At 38.8% G+C, this 21,571-nt stretch overlaps 4 protein-coding genes and 1 long non-coding RNA gene across 7 annotated transcripts; 2 read left to right on the top strand and 3 right to left on the bottom strand.

Moving 5' to 3' along the window:
* Nucleotides 1–728, bottom strand: LOC133843667 (uncharacterized). The gene is made up of 3 exons (XR_009894529.1): nt 531–728; nt 242–445; nt 1–177 (listed from the first exon to the last, which is right to left on the bottom strand). It is a non-coding gene; the product is annotated as an uncharacterized LOC133843667 (long non-coding RNA).
* A 6,583-nt stretch (nt 729–7,311) lies between these two features.
* Nucleotides 7,312–9,308, bottom strand: LOC133844701 (uncharacterized). Of its 2 annotated transcripts, XM_062278801.1 has the most exons (4): nt 9,305–9,308; nt 7,939–7,983; nt 7,632–7,874; nt 7,313–7,567 (listed from the first exon to the last, which is right to left on the bottom strand). In XM_062278801.1, the coding sequence occupies exons 2-4, from the start codon at nt 7,976–7,978 to the stop codon at nt 7,425–7,427; spliced, it is 426 nt and encodes a 141-aa protein (XP_062134785.1). In that variant the 5' UTR covers nt 7,979–7,983; nt 9,305–9,308; the 3' UTR covers nt 7,313–7,424. The 2 variants fall into 2 exon arrangements, with proteins under 2 accessions (XP_062134784.1, XP_062134785.1); XM_062278800.1 differs by lacking the exon at nt 9,305–9,308 and having other exon boundaries at nt 7,312–7,567; nt 7,939–8,051.
* On the bottom strand, nt 8,455–9,360 carry LOC133844700 (uncharacterized). Of its 2 annotated transcripts, none has more exons than XM_062278798.1 (3): nt 9,260–9,360; nt 8,960–9,202; nt 8,455–8,905 (listed from the first exon to the last, which is right to left on the bottom strand). In XM_062278798.1, the coding sequence occupies exons 1-3, from the start codon at nt 9,345–9,347 to the stop codon at nt 8,766–8,768; spliced, it is 471 nt and encodes a 156-aa protein (XP_062134782.1). In that variant the 5' UTR covers nt 9,348–9,360; the 3' UTR covers nt 8,455–8,765. The 2 variants fall into 2 exon arrangements, with proteins under 2 accessions (XP_062134782.1, XP_062134783.1); XM_062278799.1 differs by having other exon boundaries at nt 9,263–9,360.
* A 7,580-nt stretch (nt 9,361–16,940) lies between these two features.
* On the top strand, nt 16,941–17,725 carry LOC133841769 (uncharacterized). Its single transcript, XM_062274483.1, has 3 exons — nt 16,941–17,087; nt 17,153–17,404; nt 17,467–17,725. Exons 1-3 carry the CDS (start codon nt 17,000–17,002, stop codon nt 17,646–17,648), a joined length of 522 nt encoding a protein of 173 aa, XP_062130467.1. The 5' UTR covers nt 16,941–16,999; the 3' UTR covers nt 17,649–17,725.
* Nucleotides 17,726–18,651: 926 nt separating this feature from the next.
* Nucleotides 18,652–19,625, top strand: LOC133841737 (uncharacterized). The gene is made up of 3 exons (XM_062274426.1): nt 18,652–18,773; nt 18,831–19,064; nt 19,133–19,625. The coding sequence occupies exons 1-3, from the start codon at nt 18,686–18,688 to the stop codon at nt 19,405–19,407; spliced, it is 597 nt and encodes a 198-aa protein (XP_062130410.1). The 5' UTR covers nt 18,652–18,685; the 3' UTR covers nt 19,408–19,625.
* The last annotated feature ends 1,946 nt before the right edge of the window (nt 19,626–21,571 follow it).

Here is a 21,571-nt window from a genome sequence, read left to right as displayed (position 1 = left end):
TTTTATTTCTTGAGTTGCTTTATTGAGATGTTGAAAATAAGTTGTAATTGTAAAGATGATATCATCATTTTCATTAGCTTTAAGAGTCATCGATTTGAGTCTCAAATGTCACATTCTGTTTTCTTTGAAGATTCCTTTGAAGAAAACCCATTATAATAGTTGAAATAAAGAGGTAAACTGTTGAAAAATAAAAAAGAATGTACTAACAATTAGAAAATTTTTTTAATTAAATATTACTCACTTATAAAAAACAAACAAATTTCATATGTTATTCCTGAAAGTATTTTATAAAAAATAGCCATGATAAGAAGCGAAGCAAGAGCTATTGAATAAGCGATCCATAGTTTGACTCCGAGAGGATCGTTCTTGATTATACGTGCCAAGGCAAACATGTTAAAAATTAAACTAGAGCCGTTACCCAGAAGAACCATAGATGAATTAAAAACTGAAAGACAAATAAAAAATTATACATATTAAAAAAAAAAAATCTATTTAAAGTTAAATATAATTCCATTTAGTTATCTTTTTACAATTATTTTTCAGATTCCGAAGATTTGTCCCCTCAAAGCCGTATACGATAAATAGAAAATGCGTGCAGAGAACACTGATTATGGTAATTGCGATTCCACTAGCTTTAAGGCACCCCATAATCAGATTATATTCAAAACCTCAATTTGAAAAATTTGGAATGCAAGTGTTTTGAACGATTGCCTAAAATGAACTGCCGATCGCATCACCGAGCTCAGCTAACAAACCTTAGAAGCGACATATAATCGCATTGTGGATCTTAACTAAAACGTTAATTATGATTGAGAGAAGTCTTTCTTATCTTAAGAGAGATGTGTCATTATAAATCAAAATATATGTATGTGAATCGCGAGCATCTCAGACTCACACGCAATGCCTTTTTGAAGAGTGAGGGAAGCAAAGACCAACTACATTCAAATAAAAAAAATTGTACATTTTAACATATGTACGTCAAGGTTGCCTTTACTTAAAACATTAATTATACTTAATTAATTTCATTTTTTGGTATTTCATCGACACAAATAGAAATCTCTTAAATTCATTAAGCGTTGATAAACTAGCTTTGCATTAGTATTATTTTATATATATTTTTTTTGTTTTTAGTTGGAGAAACTTTCAATGAAAAGTAATTTACGTGCATTTGGGTTGATAATGCTCTTGACATGCAGCTCTGATCTCTACTTGTCCATGTGGCATGATTACTCGTTGCGATGTCATGTTGCAGCTTTAGGAATTTTATAAACTACAACAAGGGATGCAACAAGCGCAGCTCAAAATTGGTGTAAAATATTTAAGCATGATATGAAAATGTAAAACCACAGAAACCAACAACAGTTGGCAGCTTCGAGTGTATGTGTGTGTGTATCTGTTTGGGTGTGTGTGAGAAAAGTTTAGTTGAGTTCACTTTAGTTCACTGTGAAAGCAGCATGAACGGTCCTAGTTGATTGCTACGCATGGGCTTGCCAGTGGGTTGCATGGAGGGCTGCGTGTGGCACAAACCAATGAACCACATAATGTGGTATGCCAACCCACATACACATACACAGATACATATACTATATATTTACAGACGCACAAGCGGTTCCAGCAAACGTTTAAGTAAGCGTGTAAATTATTTGAATTATTTATGAGCGACGACAACCGCAGGCAAAACATGCAAAAAGCTTAAAGCCATTTGAATGCACAACTCGCCATGTGCAACCAAAATTTCACGAGCAAAAGTATCTTTGAATGTATCCTCCTTCCCCCGTCCGCCATCATCAACAGTGTCATCCCTTTGGCACATTTGGAAACCCCAATTCCCGACACAAGCGACCAACTAAACATGCAGAATACTTACGACTACAGCGACAAAATCAAAATCTCTCACATTTAGCAAAACACACACAAAATGAAAATGTTGGAGAGATTCCAGCAGCTACTGCTACTACTAGTGGATGGCCATCCACTGTTGCTGCCGTGCGCTGTGGCAGCATTTGAATCCCTCAACGGCGCTTAAACAACGTCAAGTTCGGCCATTTGCTCAACAACGTCATGCCAGCTGATAAATGCGACGCAATCCGGACTGAAGAGCTCAAAGTTTTGGTCAGCTGACTTTAAGTGGTAATTCCCAGGCGCAAAATTTATTAATAGGCCTAATCCCAGGCGTCACGACAACGAGAATGGCAACAAGCTGAGCGAAACCAAAAGTAAATACAGCATCGCAAATTTAAGCTTCGTCAAGGAAATTGATCAAGGAATCAGACAGCATTCATACAAAATATGATTTTTGAAGTAATCAAATAGCGATATGAACTTTGGCAACTGTTCTTAAATTTCACAATTAAATTTATTCACTCGCTGCTGCTGCTGCTGAGAAAGGAAAAAGAGACATCAACGCGATGGCGGCTTATGGCACAAGTTGACTTTGCTATTTTAAAGATACAGTTTGCCGTACGTGTGTATCTTTTAGATTGCCGCCGCTGGCTGCTGTTTTTTCGTAGGCAAATGTGCGCACATCACGCATACGACCCCTCGACTTATGGCCACAAAATCTATCGCATGGCGGGGGGGAAAGAGCAAGACGAATCCTGGCTAAAGCAGGCTGCTTGCCAATTGCACGCACTTTTGTCGTTCAATTTACTTGGTATTGCCACAGCCTCAGTCAGTGGCAATAGCAATGGTAATGGAAATGGCTGTGAAAATGCGAATGGGAATGGAAATGGCAATGGCAATGGCATTTTTGTGCTCCTAAGTGGCTCGGCGACTTGTCTAAGCCCTGGCAAGTGGCAAGTGGCAAGTCGCAAGTAGCGACAAGTGTGTTGATATTGCACGTGTGTTTGTTTGTAGGTTTGCAATAATTTGGTCTATTTGTTGCCAGGCATCGAGTTTATTGAATTTGGCATTTGCATGTTATACGAGTTGAGCATGTGGACCGGCACACAGCAAACAGAAGCCAGCTGAGCCGAGTCGAGCCTGCCCCAACTCAAGACTCGATTGTGACTGTATTTTCATTTTTTTTTTTTCTTTTGGTTTTGTCTATGTCGCTGCTGGAAGCTATTCAATTATCTGGTAGTAAATTTGGCAAATGAAGTTGTTTATTGCGCACGATGTTATGCCAATTGAATTTGCTGCCTAAAATCCAGCAACCCACGCAAGCACGCAACGCAACCACTCGACCATCCACCCAGCAACCCACCTGCAGTGCGTTTGCGTTTGTTGCTCGATGCTGTAAGGATCTTAGGCATCGTCAGGTGTGCGTTGGGCGCAATTTAATTTCACAGCCAATTAAAAATGTTACACAGTGCGTATGATGAATTTGTTGCTGGCTGCCAACAGCTGCGGCTTTTGTGCCTCACGTGCGCCACTTGGCAACTTGGCAGCTTAATTGGCCATCCCCCATTCCACATCTGCCATTGCCATTGCCCCTCTTCAGGTATTTTTGACTGAAAGCTGAATTTGAATACCCGTGTCGACAGCTCACTTCAATTTGATTTATGCTCGGACCAACAAAACAACTACAACAACAGCAACAACAATGACATTGGCAATAAACAAAAGGGAAAGAAACGAAGCAAAAACAAAAACCAAAAAAAAAATAACACGAAACAAAACAAAATGAAGGCTCAGCAAAGTGCAAAAGCAAATTAATTATGCACATTAACTTTTGTCGCTTAATGCGCGTTGCAAGTTCGACGCTCGGAGGTGATCAGAATAAGCCAAAAGCTGTGGCTGTGGCTGAGTCTGACCCAAAAGCCGTGTCCCCTTGTCCGTGAGCCTTAAGTGAGCCAAGGACTTTTTGAAAAATGGTCGACGCCACCGTAGAAGCCGCTTAATTAGTGCGTAATTTGTAAGTCTGCGCGCAGTGAGCAGGAAACAAACAACAACAACAGCAACAGCGCAAAAAATCACAAAAGTTTTCCCAGAGACCGAAAATTCAACAATGAGAGGTAAATATTAATTACGTAAATGGCAAATTTCTGGCAGTGAGTGAGAGACGGCACGAAGGGACATTAGCAGGATAATGGCGCGGGACAAGATACATCCAGCAACTATTCAGTATATATACATATATATTTTATATAAATATATAATCACAAGTCTTAGTCATATCAACGTCAACTAAATTCGTAAACCCCGAAAAAATCCCCTTTCAAATGAGCAGCAGCAGCAGCTGCTCTTGATGTTGCTTCTGTTCAGCGTCCTTTCTCATGGTTGTTGTTATTGTTGTCCTTGTTGTTGCTGTGCATACAAATTTGTTTATTTTTAATTTCTGACACCGCTTTGAAGGCATTTTTACATTTTTCTTATGCTTGATTGAGGTGCCCGAACCGCAGTATTTTCATTATATTTTCTTTCGTTTGTTTAGGCTCTGGGCTTTGGTCAGAACTTCAACTGTTTCGTGTCCTTCGTTTTCTGCTACTTTCCTCTGCATTGATGGTCAGTTGCGACCATCATTGTGGATGTCACAGGTGTCAATTAGTGTATCCAATTTGCCATGCATTGACCGCAGCTGCTGGCCCACACTCGATGCGGCGTGGCAAGCTTTAAACATTGTGGCGCCCCAAACACACACACGAAGAGCGCGAAGAGTGCGCTTAACTTTCATGAAACTTGCATAGTTTCGGGCTACATGCTGCACATTTTACAGGCCACCCACCAAAAAGTTGAATTATGCGACGCGATAGTTCGTGCAGCATCTCTGGAGGCGCCGCGCAATTTAAAAACTTAAATGACGCCCTCTTTAAGGTCCAGCGTGTTGAATGCCATGAAATTATTTCTGCGCAGTGCCCCTCGCTATTGAAATGTTAATTAATGCCATGCCGGCAACCACAGCGGCTAAGAACTCAGGTTACCTATGGTCAGCATACTCTGGTTATGCAACAGCAGTTGTTTCTGCCACAGCCCATGCTGTTTCCCCAGTGGCGTCAACTAGGAATAATTAAAATGCTGCAAACTCAACTTGAAATATTTCATGAGCAACTTGAATACAGAGCTCTTATCTCTATTTGTATTGCAGAGTATCTAGCTGGTCGAGTTTGATTTATTTATTAAATGCTGCAGTTAACCGCGTGTTTTCAGGGCAGGTGGCAAAGAGGTTGGGACTTTAACAAGCGGCTCGTTAACGGCTACCGCGCAATTACACTCGAAACGCTTTAAATTTTAAGTGCTCAGGCCGAGTATGTGCCGGCTGCAGGTTGCAGGTTGCAGGTTGCAGACTGCCGGCAGCCGACTGCCAACTGGGGTAGGGGCACCTGTTGGCTGCCAGCGTTGTTGCTTGCCACATGCATGCACACACACATACACATACATATATGTGTGTTATGCTTATACATATATATATTCGCATGCACATTGGCTGCCATTGTGGGGCTAATTGCGCACAGAATGCAAAGGCTTGCGGTGCTTGGAGCTTGGAGTTCACTCGAGCTGCATTGTTGATTGTTGGTGCAAGTTCAATGTAAAAGAATTATGTACAACAATATGTAAATAATGTGCTTAAAGTATTTTCAATAGACTGCTTTTGATTTGCTAACTAAAAATCGCATTATATAAACTCTCCACAAGGTCTAGGCTTAATTGTGTTTGAGTCGCTGCTCGCCTGAGGCACAAAACAAATCAAAATTGCCTCGGTATGTTATCTCAATTTTTTTAGCTCAGAACTTTATTCGAAATATTTTTCTCTCTTTATGTTTTTTCTTTCTCTCTCACTCTTTATGATAAGCTACACTCAAACAACGATCGATTGGTCTCTGGCCGAACTTTCTTATCAGTTAGCGACACAATGTTTATTTATTTTTTCTGGGAAACGCTTTTTATCGCTTTGTTTATTTTATTGTTATTTAAATGATTCATATGGAGCAGTTGGTTTAGTCTCTCACACTTAATTTGTCGGAAGTACGATAATAGTTTCGATTGGATACACAAATAAATTCTTTATATTTGCGAACAATTAATCTTAAACGTCTTTAATTAAATTCCTCTGTCTGTGAGAGTCATTTCTATATGCGAAACGAGTCAGAAAGAAAGTGTAGAGAGCTTGGTTGTTTCTTTGTGGGGATGAGATTCCATTTTGACCTATTCTGCAGACATTTTTTTTTTGTTTTGTTTATTTAAGAATCGAATAATCTTAACTGCCTGCGTGTTTACTCAATTCCGATGCGGGCTCCAGCTTAGGATAAAATAATAATTGTGGCCGCCAGCGCCAATGGAAGTCGTTTCCGGCTCTTCAGTTTGTTTTTCCTTAGAGCTTCCTTTGGCTGCCTCTGCCGCTTACTCTGCCTCAGCTCCGCGTTTTCTCGCATATTTGAACACTGCACTGCAAGTTTTGCTGTGTAATTTTAATTTTCGAACGTCAACGCTTCGCCCGAGGCAAGCAGCAGCTCTACGATAGCCAAGGGGACATTGGATGAAAGCGGCAGATCGTTATTGCAAGTCGGTTTCGGACTTGGGATTGGGTTTGTGGGGACTCGGGATTTTTTTTTTTTTGGTTGGGTTGGCGCTCAAGGACTGTGATGGACGTACGCAATGCCCCCCGCCCGACAGCCATTTATTGCTCATATTTCATGTTTGCCACATTTTTGCCATTTTCCCCATTTCTGCCATTTTCCCCATTTTCGTATTTTCGCATTTTCGCGTTGCAAATGAAAATGAAATTTTTAATAAAAATGATTCGTGTTGTTTTCATTACTGCTGATGTGTGTTATTTTCATGCTTATCGGACGCAGGACACGCGAGGACCTACTCGAATTGCCAATTCCCATTTAGACTCGTTTGAACGGCAGCTGACCAGTACAACCAAAAATTGGCAAACGCAGCTTAATGGGTGGAAGAAAGAAGAAGCTTCCGTCAATATGCATCACTTTTCCAAAAGAATGTGTTCATGGCAGGTGTTCACAACCCTCAAACACTTCCTTTTGTAATATCAGCAGCTGCAATCGATTTCTGAATCTGTGCAGGTCGCATGCATCAATTATATTGCAATATTAAATATAAGCAGCTCTAGAAACTACACTTCTTTTAACTAGATTTAACCAAAAATTTACAGTTGATGAAGTTATGCTTAAATATACTTACTCACAGTCAAATGAGGAAGTTGGAATTTCGATGATCAAAGTAACAGTTGCTAAGACTTGTGAGTCTCTCATTATTCCCAAAGCATTCAAAGCTTTAATTTGCATTTAACTTCATTTGACTATCTGTAATTCGTCAGGTACTTACTATGAAATGATTCCCATACCCATTAGTTGTGTAAAAAGCATATTTAACAACATTTCACCATAACAATTCCAGAGAAACTGATAAGATAATTGACAGTTTGCGACAATTAAATAATTTATTTGAAGATTTTAATGTTTTGGTAATGAAAGTAGTTTATACATTCCAGATATATGCAACCAATCAACAAAAAATAATATTTATTCATTTAATGACACAAGAAATTTATGTAAATCTGATTCATAGGGCGGAGGTTTCAGTTTCACTTCTTCAAACTGTGGTGTGCCATGAGTGAGCTCCACGTACTCTTTATATATGATGTTCATCAAGTATAGCACAGCAGCTGTAATTGACAATGTTACAGAGATAATTATCGAAGATTAAATTCACATATGATGTTTACTCACCAACAGCTAGAGAAGGTGCTACAGTAGCCCAGTACAATTCACATCTATAATAACTGAAACCATTAAAGGTTAAATATTCAACAATGATGTAAATTAGCGTGGTACAGAAAAAAGATGAAATAACCAGCCAAAAAAGCAGTATCTTTGGTTTATGATCCGAATAAGCCTTTCGAATTCCGAGAATCATAATTATAGTGGCAAAAACTTGTAGTGCTCGCGATAATCCAAGAAACACTGACTGAGCTATGGCAAAATAGTCAAACTATAATAGGAAAGGTTTGTAAAGCGCAATTTACTATTTGCTTACAGCGATATGATAACAGACATGTGGACAGACTCAAGCCCATCACAATTAATGTTTGGACATTTTGCTTGTTCAACGACATTTCACCACAACGATTTAACACCAACTGACGCAACTGAAGGTGTTGCGTTCGGTTTGGTGTCGCTGTTGTTTCTATTGAACAACAATTGATAACAAAAAAGATAGGAGAGCTTGTATGCGCGAAAAAAAAGAGACAAAAAGAGGGATGGGGAAATGGCGAAATGCAAAAGTCGTTGAAGAAAAATTTGTGAAATAAAATTATTGATCGATTACAAGCTTTTTACTAAATAGTTATATTTCAATGCTATTACTCAATTGAAAAGCTTTTTAAGATTGAAGTGTGTATATTAAGATTTAAATATTGATCGATTACTAACATTTTTATACATAGTACATTATATTTGCATGATAAACCTAAATTTAGTTGCTTCAAATTTGATGTGAATATTTAATAAATTAGCATATACATTTTCAATTTCACAATTCAATGAAAATGGGTTTCTTTTTTCTCCGAAATGAAGCAAATGTAATTTTATTTCGAAGAATTTGTTCACAATTAAATAAAGCGGAATACAAATTTTATATGTTGATAGAGTAATGTAAAAATTGATCGATTACTAACACTTTAATGTGCATGTTAAAACCTCATTTCAAAGCTTTAAATTTTAATGTGCGCATTTAAAAAAGTACGTAGCATGCAACTTTTCTATTTCACAATTCAATGAAAATTTCTGCCTTTCTATTCTGAATTGAAGCGGATGCAAAGTTATTTCAAGTTAAATATTCCAAGAATTTGGTCGAAATTCAATTTATGCGTTTGATGAGATAACAAAATTGTTCAAGGTCTGATCATATTTGGGTGGGTGATTGTCTTTAACGGGTTCATCTGCACCTAGAGTGAGCTCAACATACTCCTCATAAATTTTGTTCATCATGTACGCCACAACAGCTGCAATTGAATAGTTGTAGGAATTGTTTTCAAGGCATTAATTCACACACTTACCAGCAGCCAAAAGAGGCGCTACAGTACCAATATACCATTCAGTTCTATAATATCTGTAATTATAGTTGGTAATGTAGTCAAGACAAACGTAAATCAGAATGGTACAGAATATCGACGATGCGGCCAACCAGAAGAGCAGCATCTTGGGCATATGAGCCGGATGAGCCTTAAGAATTCCATATATCATAATTGCAGTGGCAAAAATTTGCAATGGTCGCAAAACATCAAGATACTCTCTCTGATCTATTTCAAAATAATTGGAAATTAAAAGAAAGTTTTATGAAATTTATCCTTCCTTACTACGATACGATAATAGACATGTGGACAGGCTCAAGCTCATCACGCCGAGTCCAATAATAATGTTAATAGTTTTCTTGCTCAACGACATTTCACTGCAACGATTTCAGAGTAACTGAAAGCGCATATTTTAGTTTTATATATCTTATGTACTCAATGAACAACGTATTTTTTTGAAGCGCAGGTCTTTGCGACTGTTAAATACACTACAACTCAAATATTTATCTATTCCAAAATCTATAATAATAGTTTTATTGACACTTTTAATGCATAGCTTCAAATGTTGAACTTTTAAGTGAATAAAACATTTTTATGATTATTTTATCTTATTCGACTTGTCATATGCCCGAGGAAAGTGAGTGAGAGATTGCGTGTTTGGCTGTGCTTATCTCAATGTGCAATCTCTTTGTTATTTGAAAACACAACATCAATTAATAATTATTTACATTCTGCTTTGCGCTCAAACAACATTTTATAGAACACATTTTCCAACTAGAAATATACAATATATTATATTTAATTATTTTGCTCAACTAAAAAAAGCCAATTTTTATTGTACTGGATTCCACAAATTATAGTGGACTGTAAAGGTCAAGTACTATGTTCAATTAAAATATAATTTATACATGCTATAGAGTTCATTGCGATTTGGCATTTAAAAACCAATGTAAGCAAACCGAATTTACGCAGTTTGTTTATTGCAAAGAAATGATTGCGTTAAAAATAGAAAAGAAAGCCAAACCAAACAACAATTCGAATAATTATATAAACAATTCTTGAAATAAACAAATCGTATAATCAAGTGTTTACCATACTTAGGTGAATTTTCTGATAGAGAAGAAAATTCAGATTGCTCTCTGGTTATATTCGCATTCTCTCTCTCAGCTCGTTAGCTAGAATACAACGATTTGCCCTTATAGAAACGAAATTCATTTATCCCCTCCAATATTGATATTGGGTCTTTCAACTCTTGTGAAGGTGGTTCAAAAAATGCAATGAACCAAGCCAAAGATTCCATTTGCATTCGGCTTTCAGTCAATTTTACGCACAAAGTACTCAACACACTCTTGAATACGACATTGTCCCTTGGCTTATGCAACAGTTTCTGTTGCTTGCAACGTCAGCATCAGAAGCATCGACAACATCATCGATTGCGCTCCCTATGGGGATCAGCAATCAGCATGCAGTTGCATGTGGCAGTTAGGGCACAACGATAGAGGGAAGTACTTCTGCTGCAGAGAGAGGGGGACGAAGATGATGATGCCGGAGGGCGCAAGAGCATATTATATGGCACATTTGCTCATCAAGATGCAACAACTTCTCGTAATTGAATGTCATATGAGTGACACAATGTCAGTTTGCTGCCCAACCTGATGTTGGCATTCCTTTGCATCCCTAACTCCCTTCCTCCCTCACTCGCTGGCTGCTCCCCCTTCTAGTTCTAGCTGCCATGTCGACTTAGTCACGTGTGAAATTAATTTGTAATGACTATGAGCATGTGCATGTGCAGCACCGAGCAGAATCATTTGCATTTGCATTTGCCGATGCTGATGCCGATGCCAACGCCTTATGCAAAATAAAAGATGAAACTGAAAGCTGTTCTGTCCATCCAAGCGATGTCCGATGTCCTATCCCAAATGCCAATCAAGTTGGCCAGCTTTGAGTCATGCTTGCATTGAGTGCTCAAACTTTGGATTTCAATTGGATGTTGAGCGCCGATAAGTTTTCATTTCGTGGTGACTAAAGGCATATAGTATACTCCATATACTCCGTCCTTCAATCAACCTAACTTGCCTTTGTTTTACCACATTTTCTATCCCGCTTTTTCACTCTCTCTCTCTCTTTCTCTCACTCTCCCTCTCTGCCTTTGTCGCTGCTGTGGTCTTTGCGAAGCCCGGGAGCGTGTTTTGAAACTTTAGCGAACTTAATTTTGTAAATTGTTCACAAATTTGGGAAATTGCAATTACTTCGTGATTTTGGAAAGTGGCGAAAAGTTTTGAACGGCAAATGCGATTTGAAGGTGCATTGAAACTGTAACGAAGTTAAATTGGAATTGCATTAAAAGTGCGCCTCAACTCGACTGCAGTTCATTTCCGTCTTTGACTTTGCCGCACAGAGAGCCTATAGCAAAAAGTTTTCGCTGCCAAAATCGAAAACGAAAACCAAATCGAAGTTGAACTCTCAACTCAACTCAACTTCAGAGCAAGCAAAGCCAAGCGATGTCAATGAAATCCAAAGCGCGAATGGCAACAGGTTAAATTGGCGCAATCTGTGCGCCGCATGCTGAGGCAACAATCAAAGTACTGAGAGCCAATGGACAACTGAGGAACAGCAGAAACAGCAGGAGTTGGAGCAGCTGCTTTGTCAAGGACACGACAAGAAGGATGGAAGATGGTAGGACAGCAGGACAGCAGAGAGCGGCAGAGAACACCAGGAAGGCAGGCATCCGAATCCGAGTCGGGTGACACAAATTGCTGCAAACACCTTGGCAGGCTGAGCACAGGCAGCGCAAAAAAATTGGAACTGAGTAGACAACTTAAAGCGCAAAAGGCAAAAAACAGAATGATGTAGGCGGAGAGAAGAGGACGAGAAGGAGGAGGAACAGAAGGAAGACTGGGGTTGGCCACGTTGCATGTCTACTTAAAAGTTTTTCAAAGCACTGCTTATGGCACGTGCTGTCAGTAGTACTAGGGCCATGGCATATTGGGAATGTGAAGGGGGAAGGGGGGAGATAGGGAAGAGAATGTAGTCGGGTACTAGGAATAGAGGGCACACAGGAAAGAGGAATGGGAGGAGGAGGAGGAGGAGGAGGTGCTGTGAAGCAAGCAAAGCGTATTAAAATACAAAGCAGCATCATTAAATGTTAAAAGTTGCCTTTGGGCAAAATGGCAGCACGGAAAGCAGGTAAAAATAATAAAGAAAAACTACAAGTGCCTGGACTGGCAGAAAAAAACCACTTAAAACAACTACAACCAGACAACGAACGAGAGCAACATCAACGGCAACGGCAACAGAAACGGCAACGACAACGAAGCGCAAGGACAATGCAATGAATGCAGTGCAAGGCGCACGGCCAGGAAATTATGCAAGCATCAAGTGCATTGCTCAGGTGAGTTAAAATTCCCCAAAGCATACAAAAGCAAAAATGCATTTGCAAGCTGTTAATAATTATAATTGAAAATGCGCAGCAACAATAACCAGCAATAGCAGAAGCAGCAGCAGTACTTACAAAGACAATGAGCGAAAAAGGCAAGCTGCAGACACATGGGGATAATACTATAAGTGTGTGTATGCATATTGCGTATACGCCGTGTGTGTGTTTGTGAATATGTGCAATGCCTCACAGATATGGCCAACGGCATTGGCATTGTCTTTACACTTGCAACTCGGTTCGGTTAATGCAACCACAAAGCAAACTGCAATCAGCAATCAGCTGGAAATCACACAAGTAACAGCCAAGCAACCAAAAAGCATTTTTGGCTGCATGCCAACTGAAGGTGCCACACCAATCCAGCCACAAAGGGAGAGAGCGATTGAGATGGGTAGGGAATAGAAGCCATTGTCTTGACCAAGGACTGCTCTAGTTTCAGTTTCAGTTCCAGTTGCACTTTCGGATATATGTAGGTAATGAAGGTAGCTCAGCTGGATGCGAATAATTTGTTGGTTTGACGGATACGCAATGCGTCGCTTGGTTGCATGTGGCATGTGCCAAGTGGCACAATCAGATCAACTGCTGAGAGATACGATTCGGCTAAGTTCGCAACGCCTTTTGTTCTCGCTAACTGCCGCCACCAGCAAATCCAACATCAACCACAGCGCATTGCCAACACTTCGCCCTCCAGGACTCCGGAACAACCTTGGAGTTGGCTGACAATAAAACCCGCGCAGTGGCAAGTGGATTTACGCTGAACACAGACGGCAGCATCATAAAATTTGTATGTAGATGAAAGCCATGGACAGTCCATAGTCCAAGGCGAAAACCGAGACGCAGACGAAGACAGAAACACAGATGCAGAGTCAGGTGTTGAACTCTCACGACTCGACTCTCGGCTGCACTGCATAGAAATGTAATAAAATGAAACTCAAGCTGTAACAGAAGTCCAATTGAAGCTGTCTATAATTCAACAACGAAATTAACTCAATGTTGGTAAAATGACTATTTGATAAAGAACTTCATATATAATATATTGCAAATTACATTTATTTAATATGAATATTTTACAGAGTATTCGTTCGTTGGCTTGTTGAAAGAGATGAGCTCTGTATTAAATCGCTTTTATCGCTTAGATTTTCATATTTTCCTTGAGGCTGTGGGAGGAGCGGGGCTAATTTGAATTCAATGCAGCTGCTTAATATTAAAAGGCACTAAAAAGGCAACGAACCAAAAATTGTTTCACTTTGCCAGCGCCCTGAGACTGTGTGTATCATAAATTGGAAAATAAAATTTTTCATTTCGAATCGTTTGTAATTATGTTGACGCTGCTTTATGACTGATACACACACCCACCACATTGATCTATATGTATATTTGAAAGTGTGTGTGTGTAACATTTTATAGCAAATTAAATTTTATTAGCGCACAATGTGCCTTGACATAGCCACGCCCCCCCCCGTTCCTTCTCCCCTTTTGGCTGGATTACGTGTGGCAGCTCAAGTAGTACTTTACTATATAGGGAAAGGTTGGAAAGGTACACAACTTTAGCTATTGTTTGGCAGGGTTGCGGGTTGCGGGTTGCGCGCTGCGGGTTATGGATGCGGCAGGTGAGCTCTTGGTGCTCAGCGTGCTGTCGTTTCGAGTAGTTGTCATTGTCATTGTCCTTATCAACGGCGACAACAAAAAAGTTTTTGCAAAACATCTTACAAGTGCCAGGACATGCGTACCTTCCACATTCAACTCTACGCCAGGTTAAGCATCTATGCGTGTATATCTCCATTTCTCGCTCTCTTTCTCCTTGTGTGTGTTGAATGTGTAACCTTTTGCTGCTGGTGCTGCCAATGCTATTTGCTGCTACTGCTGCCGGCATTATGATGAGTTTTGCTTTTGCCAGACTAAGGCTAAACTCGTAAATACCTTCATTATCGTTAAATCATGCTGAGAGCTGAACTCGTACTCCACTGAACTGACTCGAGTTGAGGTTGTGCCTTTGTCCCGCCTTTGCGCCTTTGCGCCATTGCCTTGCCCTGCCTTGCCTTGCCTTGCCTTTTATTTGCCCTTTATTTTCATTCATTTTTTTGCTGTTCAGGCTGTAGAAGGACTGTTGTCTCTTCGGCTTTGTGCCCGGCTCATGTGGACTTTTAAATAGATTTAAATGCGCATTTAAATGAAATAAATGAGCAGCATTTCAAGACCCACTCCGATCTCTGTTTCCATTCTGTTCTAATCCATTCTGTTTCAATCCTCACATCTCTCACAACTGTGAATGGCAGCTGATATTTTAACCACATGGCCACGTTGGGCCTCTCTGTGCTTACATTTCTTTTGCAGCCAGCCTGCAATGGACTCATTTATCAGACAGACAGCTGTGAGGCACCCCCCCCAATGTGCCTTGGGTGCCATTTATTCTTTTTCTCAGCCCCTAACCGCACACCTTTGATGCACGACAAGGCTGTTGAGGCAGTTTGCTAATGGCAAAACTTTTACTTCATTCTAACATTCATGCCTAATAAACTAGCAAATTAATAAACAATCGAGGAAATGAAGCAACAAATCAAAATACAAATAAAAAGTAAGCTTAAAGCTAAACGAAAGCGCTGCCGAAAGACAAACATAACAACAAAAGTTTTGGTTTCCTTTTTTGCTGCTAACTTTGTAGCCAAACAAAAGTGGACCAAAAGACTATGCAATTCACTTGACAGCACTGTCAAGACTTTTGCTATAATCTGAAAACTTAAACAAAAATATTTTAAACTACTAAGATATACGAGAACGATCTTTTAATCAATTTAATTTTTAATATATATTTAAATTCAAAGCAAACAATTTACCATGACAGTTGGCGCTTTAAATAATGAAAATGTGAATTAAACTACAAATATTGAGCAGAAAATTAATTCAGAATTTGATATAGAACATTTAAAGCTAAATTTACATTAAACGTACTTTGCAGGCATTTTTAATACCATTAATTTATAGGCAAACCTAATTTGAATAACTGTGAAACTTGTCTCTAAACTTTCTGGCAGTTAGTTATTAAAATACTGCTGCCATTAAGACTAATCATCCTCATTTTTGAAGAAAGTATTTAGTTACCTGAATGAAATGTTGTTCTCATTTGTCTTTTCTGTTCACGTCTTCACGTGCAAACTTTAAATGGGCTGGCTTTGCTTTCGAGCCCTAAGTTTGGTTTATGTTATTTATGGGCATTCTCTCTAAGCAAAAAGAAAAAAAAAATACAACAACAATTTGAACATCATAAAAATGCAATTAGATGAAATTTATGATGATTTTGGCGGGATGTTAATTACAAATATTCATAAATTACGCATGCCAGTGACGACAGAGTGCTACCAAAAATTTGTATAATGCCTTATAAGAATCACACACAGACACACTTAATGCAGTCTTCATGTGGTTGTGTGTGTGTGTGAGGAGAAAACAAATTTTAATTAAAAAGTCAATTCGTTGAAAAGTTGCGATCAACTTTCGCTGCCTGCTTGAAATGGGAAACTTGAAAAAGTTTCGCCTTTAAGGTTATTTGCATGCACATCCTGCACCTGTTTATATGGCAGGCTGGCAGTCTAGATAGGCGAACGATTTAAGAACTCTCTGCCTCTCTCGCTAAATGTAAAAATAATTGCCACTAAAACCCGAAAAACAAAAGTTTTCTATGCACAAATAGCAAAACTTCAGCTATCAAATGAACATGAATGCACAATGTGCCACACATACACACACACACAAACATTCTCTCTCCCTTTCTTTCTTTCTTTCTCTCTCTTTGTATGCTTCACTGTGCATGCGTTAGTATGTGTGTCTGATTTAGTTATGCATTCATTTTGCTTTATGAACTTTTCATAGCTTTGGCGTCAACGAAAAAGCCAAAGTGTGTGACCAATTGGATTTCTAATGAATGCAACTTTTGCCTCTCTGGTCAAATGGGTTGCCAAAAAGTTAATACGCTCCAGGCAGGCACAGAATGCCCATGCATTTTAGATTGACTCAGGAATTTCAACAAAGTAAAAGGGTATCAAACAGAAGAGCGCAATACAAACAAGAAGCAAAAGCCGCAAACACAATCCTCGACCATAAGATAATAAACTATTTTTAAAACTTCAGTGCTTGCATAAGTTTAAAATTTTAAATGTGCCATACATATTTTACAGCAAATTTAATTTCACAAATAAATATAAAAGTAAATTAGAGTAAATGGTGTACAATAAAAGAAGTAGCTCTCCAAATTTAATAACAGTGCTAACAGTTGTTATTCTTACTTAATTATAATACCCTATAGTACATATGATACACTTAGATACTCCGTGATACCCAGGAGTCAATGCTCTCAGTTTATAGAACGCATTATAAACTTTCAAAAAATAAATGTACGAAAAATCAGCATTTGTTTTTGATAGACACTTGCAAAATGATTACGTGTGCTTCCCAGAACTCTGCTCTCCGAGCCGATAAGATACTGGAAAAATGAGATAGAGAGCAAACCAATCGAGAATACACAGCTAATGGCAATATTTCGCCACACTTCGAAAAGCAATTCAACAATTCAGTCGTGTTTCAGTTATCGAATCGAAATGTTGTTAAACAAGACATACAGGCATTGTGCAGCTGCAGTAATTGTCATGGGATTGGCAATAGCCACCTGCGCCTATGATTATTACGGTTGGAAAAATAACTATTTGCTTATTGTTTCAAAATACTAATTAATTGTATACAATTTTTTAAAGGATTGCAGATGTTCTTGCATGTGGTACGCGGATTGCAGTTGGTGGCGACAGCTGATCTGCTCTTTGCAATTTTTAAGAAGGAACAGCTTCATAAGGATAAACTTATTCTCTTCTGGCTAGGCATTACGACATTCTTCGAAATGTCTTTAGCGATTTGCAGTTTTAATTTCATTGCTACAGACTTTGTTACCTACAACTTCGGATACTTTATTGGCTCGCTGTTTGCCCTTTTGGCATTCTGGCTAGCAATGGGTAAGTTGAAAATTGATTTCTCTAATCAGGATAGCATAACGGAAATTATAAATTTATTGCAGCTATTGTGGGATACGCGATGTACATCATTTACTTGGAATATGTTGAGTTGATCCAAGTCAATGGAGCAGGACTAAGTCTTCCGCCGGTTGCCGATCAGATTAGTCCGATCTATGAGACAAAGGAAACTCCGCCACCATATATTCCAACCTCTGAAAATCTATCGGTATCGATTCAGAGTTAAGTGAAACGATTATCTTGTAAAGTGCACAATAAAAGTGAAAATAAATATTGTTGCGAACAAAGCACGAGAACAAAGAATTAATTTGTACACAATTCAAATATTAAGTATAAGCTAAACCTTTTCATTGAGATTATTATCATATATACGAGTATACTACCAACAAAGAATAAAATACTTTGGAAATCGATTATATTGACCAATAAAGAGCTTACAGACAATGCTCACAAATTCAATAGTTATTGATTTCCGTTATCGAAATGTTGCCAAACAAACAAAAATTACTGATCGCGTTAAGATATCCATTTCAATTTTCTGCTGAGAGTAAGCTACATTTGATTTCATTCGCATGGTAATACTATTAAAATATTGAGCATATATGATGAAATCCGTGTATAACATCTGAGTATTGCAGATGACGGAATTCGGAGCATTTTTCGATCCATTTCATTCTATTTATTTTCTAACCGGCCACCACAGACGATTACTTTTTGGACATTGATGCAGATTATTATTTTTAGTCGATGATTTCCAATTGGATAAGTTTGATATCAATAAATAAAAAAAAACATCTTTTGAGACACCCCACAATATATTCCCACGTCAGTAAATATAGCGGTGTCAAAAATTGCAAAAGTTGGAGAGATTAGGTTTACTTCTTTTGCAAATTCGGAAAGAATACGAGATATGAGCTTTATAAACAAAGACACAACTGTTTAAAAATCCAAAAACCGCATATGTATATATCAACATTCATGTCAGAACATGCTGCTATGATCTGACGTCATAGGCAATCAAATATAAAAGCTCTGATCAGCTAGAAGTTCGAGTTTGATGGCAAACACAAAGAAATCGATAAGATATTCGAACTGAGTGCTCGCATCGAACTTATGCAGAACAAATCTTTCCTTATACACTTTCGATTTACTTTAATCATACCGTGTTCGATGCAACATGTATTGAGCGTTCTAGATCTCATCAATACGTGTAGTAATTAGTGTCGTACGATTCTTCAGTTCTATTCTGTTTCTTAGCTAGCAATGTGGCTGAGTAATCGCAATGCGCAGATTGCCATTGGGCTAATGATCTATGGCCTAGCCCTCATTACCCTTACTCTACCTTTTCCTTGTAAGTATACTTAAGATATTAAACTTTGTTCAACCGCTCATCAGTCTGAATTTATAGGGAATGAGGGTCTGGAGACAATGCGTGATCTGCAATTTGTGGCTACCTTAAGTCTACTCTTTGGCATTTTGAAGGCCCATCCAAAGCATCGGGCTAAGCTTATGCTTGGCTGGTTGGTAATTACAGTGTTCTGCTTTCTCTCAATGCTCAACGCTGGAGTTATGATCATATGTCCTCGTGTAGACAGAGGACCTGTCTCATTTATCTGGATTGTGCTATCTTGGAGTCTTGCAGGTTAGCTGTTCTTAGCTCTTTAAACGTGTTGTGAAGCACTTATAACTATTAATTTACATTTGCTGCAGCTACCGTGGCTCATTTGTGGATTATTATGTACAACGAATATGTGGAATTGACCATCAAAGCCGAACAGCCGGTCGAAGAAGTCCACCCAAAGGCTCAAGAGGCACTTAGGAAGCCATCGCTTTATCCGAATACAGAGAATCTGACGATTTCGGTCCATGGAAAGCCAGTCGAAGAAGTCGACCCAAAGACTCAAGAGGCACTTAAGAAGCCATCTCCTTATCCCAATACAGAGAATCTGACGATTTTGGTTCATGGAAAGAGGATGGAAATATAGTTTTCGAATTTACAATCTCTCATTAAACTAACATAGCAAGCTTCAAGCTAACCATTTTAAGTCCATGTACTAACAATTTGACCCAGAAAGTATGTGCAATATTGAAATTTGTGACTAAAGAGTGGCGCATGCAACGAAAGCCCGACAAAGTTGCACACGAGACTGCAGACAGCTTGTTGCACCAATTGATTTTAGAGTGCTTCAAAAGAGTTGACAGTTGTGAAGTAAAGTAAAAAGCAGGGGAGAGAGGAGAGCGAAATTCGCAATGATTAAGCGTAATTGTTAGTCAAAGTTGAGCTGCTAATTAGAGAGGAAACTACTTGTGGCAATGTGGCATCAACAACGCATTTGCCTTATGTGATCATTTTAATTTAAAAAAAAAATAAGACAAATCGTTAGTTTCCATATGCTGCCTGCCACTCGACGCTGAAAAGTTGCCCCGAACTTTGTATACTTTTGAACTGCTCCAATTTGCATTTGCCACTTGTTACTTGCAACTTGCCACTTGCCACATGCCGCTTACCGCTTGCCTTGCCCCAATTGGCTTTGCCGGCTGCAGCATTTAATTAGCTGAAACCAGAAGCAAAGGCCCGAAGCCAAGCCAGGGAATTTATATACTTAAATTAAATGTTGTAAAAAAGTGACAAGAAAATTGTATAAATTACTTTTTCTCTTATTGGCACGGAAAATTCAACAAAGAAACACCAATAAAAATGGTTAATTATTCCTGTAAGTACAGTGAACAAAAAACTTTGAATTTTCGAGCCAGTGAAATTAATTCCATTTATTCTAATTATTAACAACTAAATATTGTACAACATCCCCAAATAATTTAATTTAATGCACTTAATCTGTGCTAATTAAATTTTGATTTTCATTTAAAGAATATCCAAATTTGAAAGCAATTCTGTAGTCAAGAATAAAATGTGCGAGAAGTAAACATAAACAATGGAAGACCACTCAAATCTCTCTCAACTTGAATTCTTTTGCATGTGCACAAAATTTGTAAACAGAATTATATAAATTTGTCTAGTATTTTGTGGTGTTCTCTTGTCTTTACTCTTTTGTCAGTGAGTGAATCGGTGAGAGAGAGAGAGAGAGCTTTATTTATCTGACTAATAATCAGCCATTGGATCGATATTTGCTTTTAATATTGTCGAATGATACGGCGTCATTTTGACCATAGGCTCTGTGGGAACATGTCAAATCATTGATTCGAAATAATGCTTGGTATTTGCGGGGCATTTGGGCACGTATTTATATGGCTAAGCGATGCATAAAAATTGTATTAAAGTGGCATTAAAATCATGGCTGATGCGATGACACTTGCAAGAACAACTCGAAATCGACACAGTAAAATGCCTATTAAAATAATAAGCAGACCCCAAATGGTCCCTCGACTGACTCCGTTGGCCAGCTAATGGCAATGATCACAATATGTGCGTTCGTCCCTCTGTATGTTTAAGTATGAGCAGCACGTGCCGCAGTCCCAACAATGGACTCAACTCAAGCATTTCGTGACCCAACCAATGACAATGAAATCGAAGGCATCGGAAGCGGCGTTCAGTAGTAGTTATGCAAATAATTTCGATGCTCTATGAACCGTGTTTAGTGGTCAGTAGTAGTCAGTAGTCACCTCACAAATGAGCACTTGCTCTTAACGTCAGTTCGCTTAATGGAAGGACTCGCTTTGAGGGTGGCTAATAAAGTGACACGGCAGCTTAGTGCTCAATGATTAGCTGAAGCGACAATCAATTCATTAGCTGTCAATTTGCACCCATTGACGAGCCACTCAAAATATGGCCAACTGTCAAAATGCTGTCCATGATGTCGCTTGGAATTTGAGCCTGATGCTTGCCAAAACCATTAACAGCTATCTATTCGTTGACGGACTAGAGGATGCGACCGCGTGTCGTGGTCGCTTTTAGATGTTGATCAATTGGGTGTTGTTGGCAAGTGCGAGTTTCAATTAACGACAAGTTTCATAACGCGCCAAGTGATTGCCGTCAAATTAAAGCCATTTTGAGGTCTGCTAAATACATAAGGCAACAAGGAGTTGCCTGTCAGTCTGTTTCTGTCGACGTCGCTTAGAACGTTCGCCATAAATTATGCAGCAGGCAGCTGACAGTTAATAGGCTAACAGCAACAGCAGCAGCAACAACTT

This window comes from Drosophila sulfurigaster, chromosome 3 (genome assembly GCF_023558435.1).
Source record: "Drosophila sulfurigaster albostrigata strain 15112-1811.04 chromosome 3, ASM2355843v2, whole genome shotgun sequence".
NCBI classification, from domain to species: domain Eukaryota; kingdom Metazoa; phylum Arthropoda; class Insecta; order Diptera; family Drosophilidae; genus Drosophila; species Drosophila sulfurigaster.
This window is presented reverse-complemented; position numbering and strand designations above follow the sequence as displayed.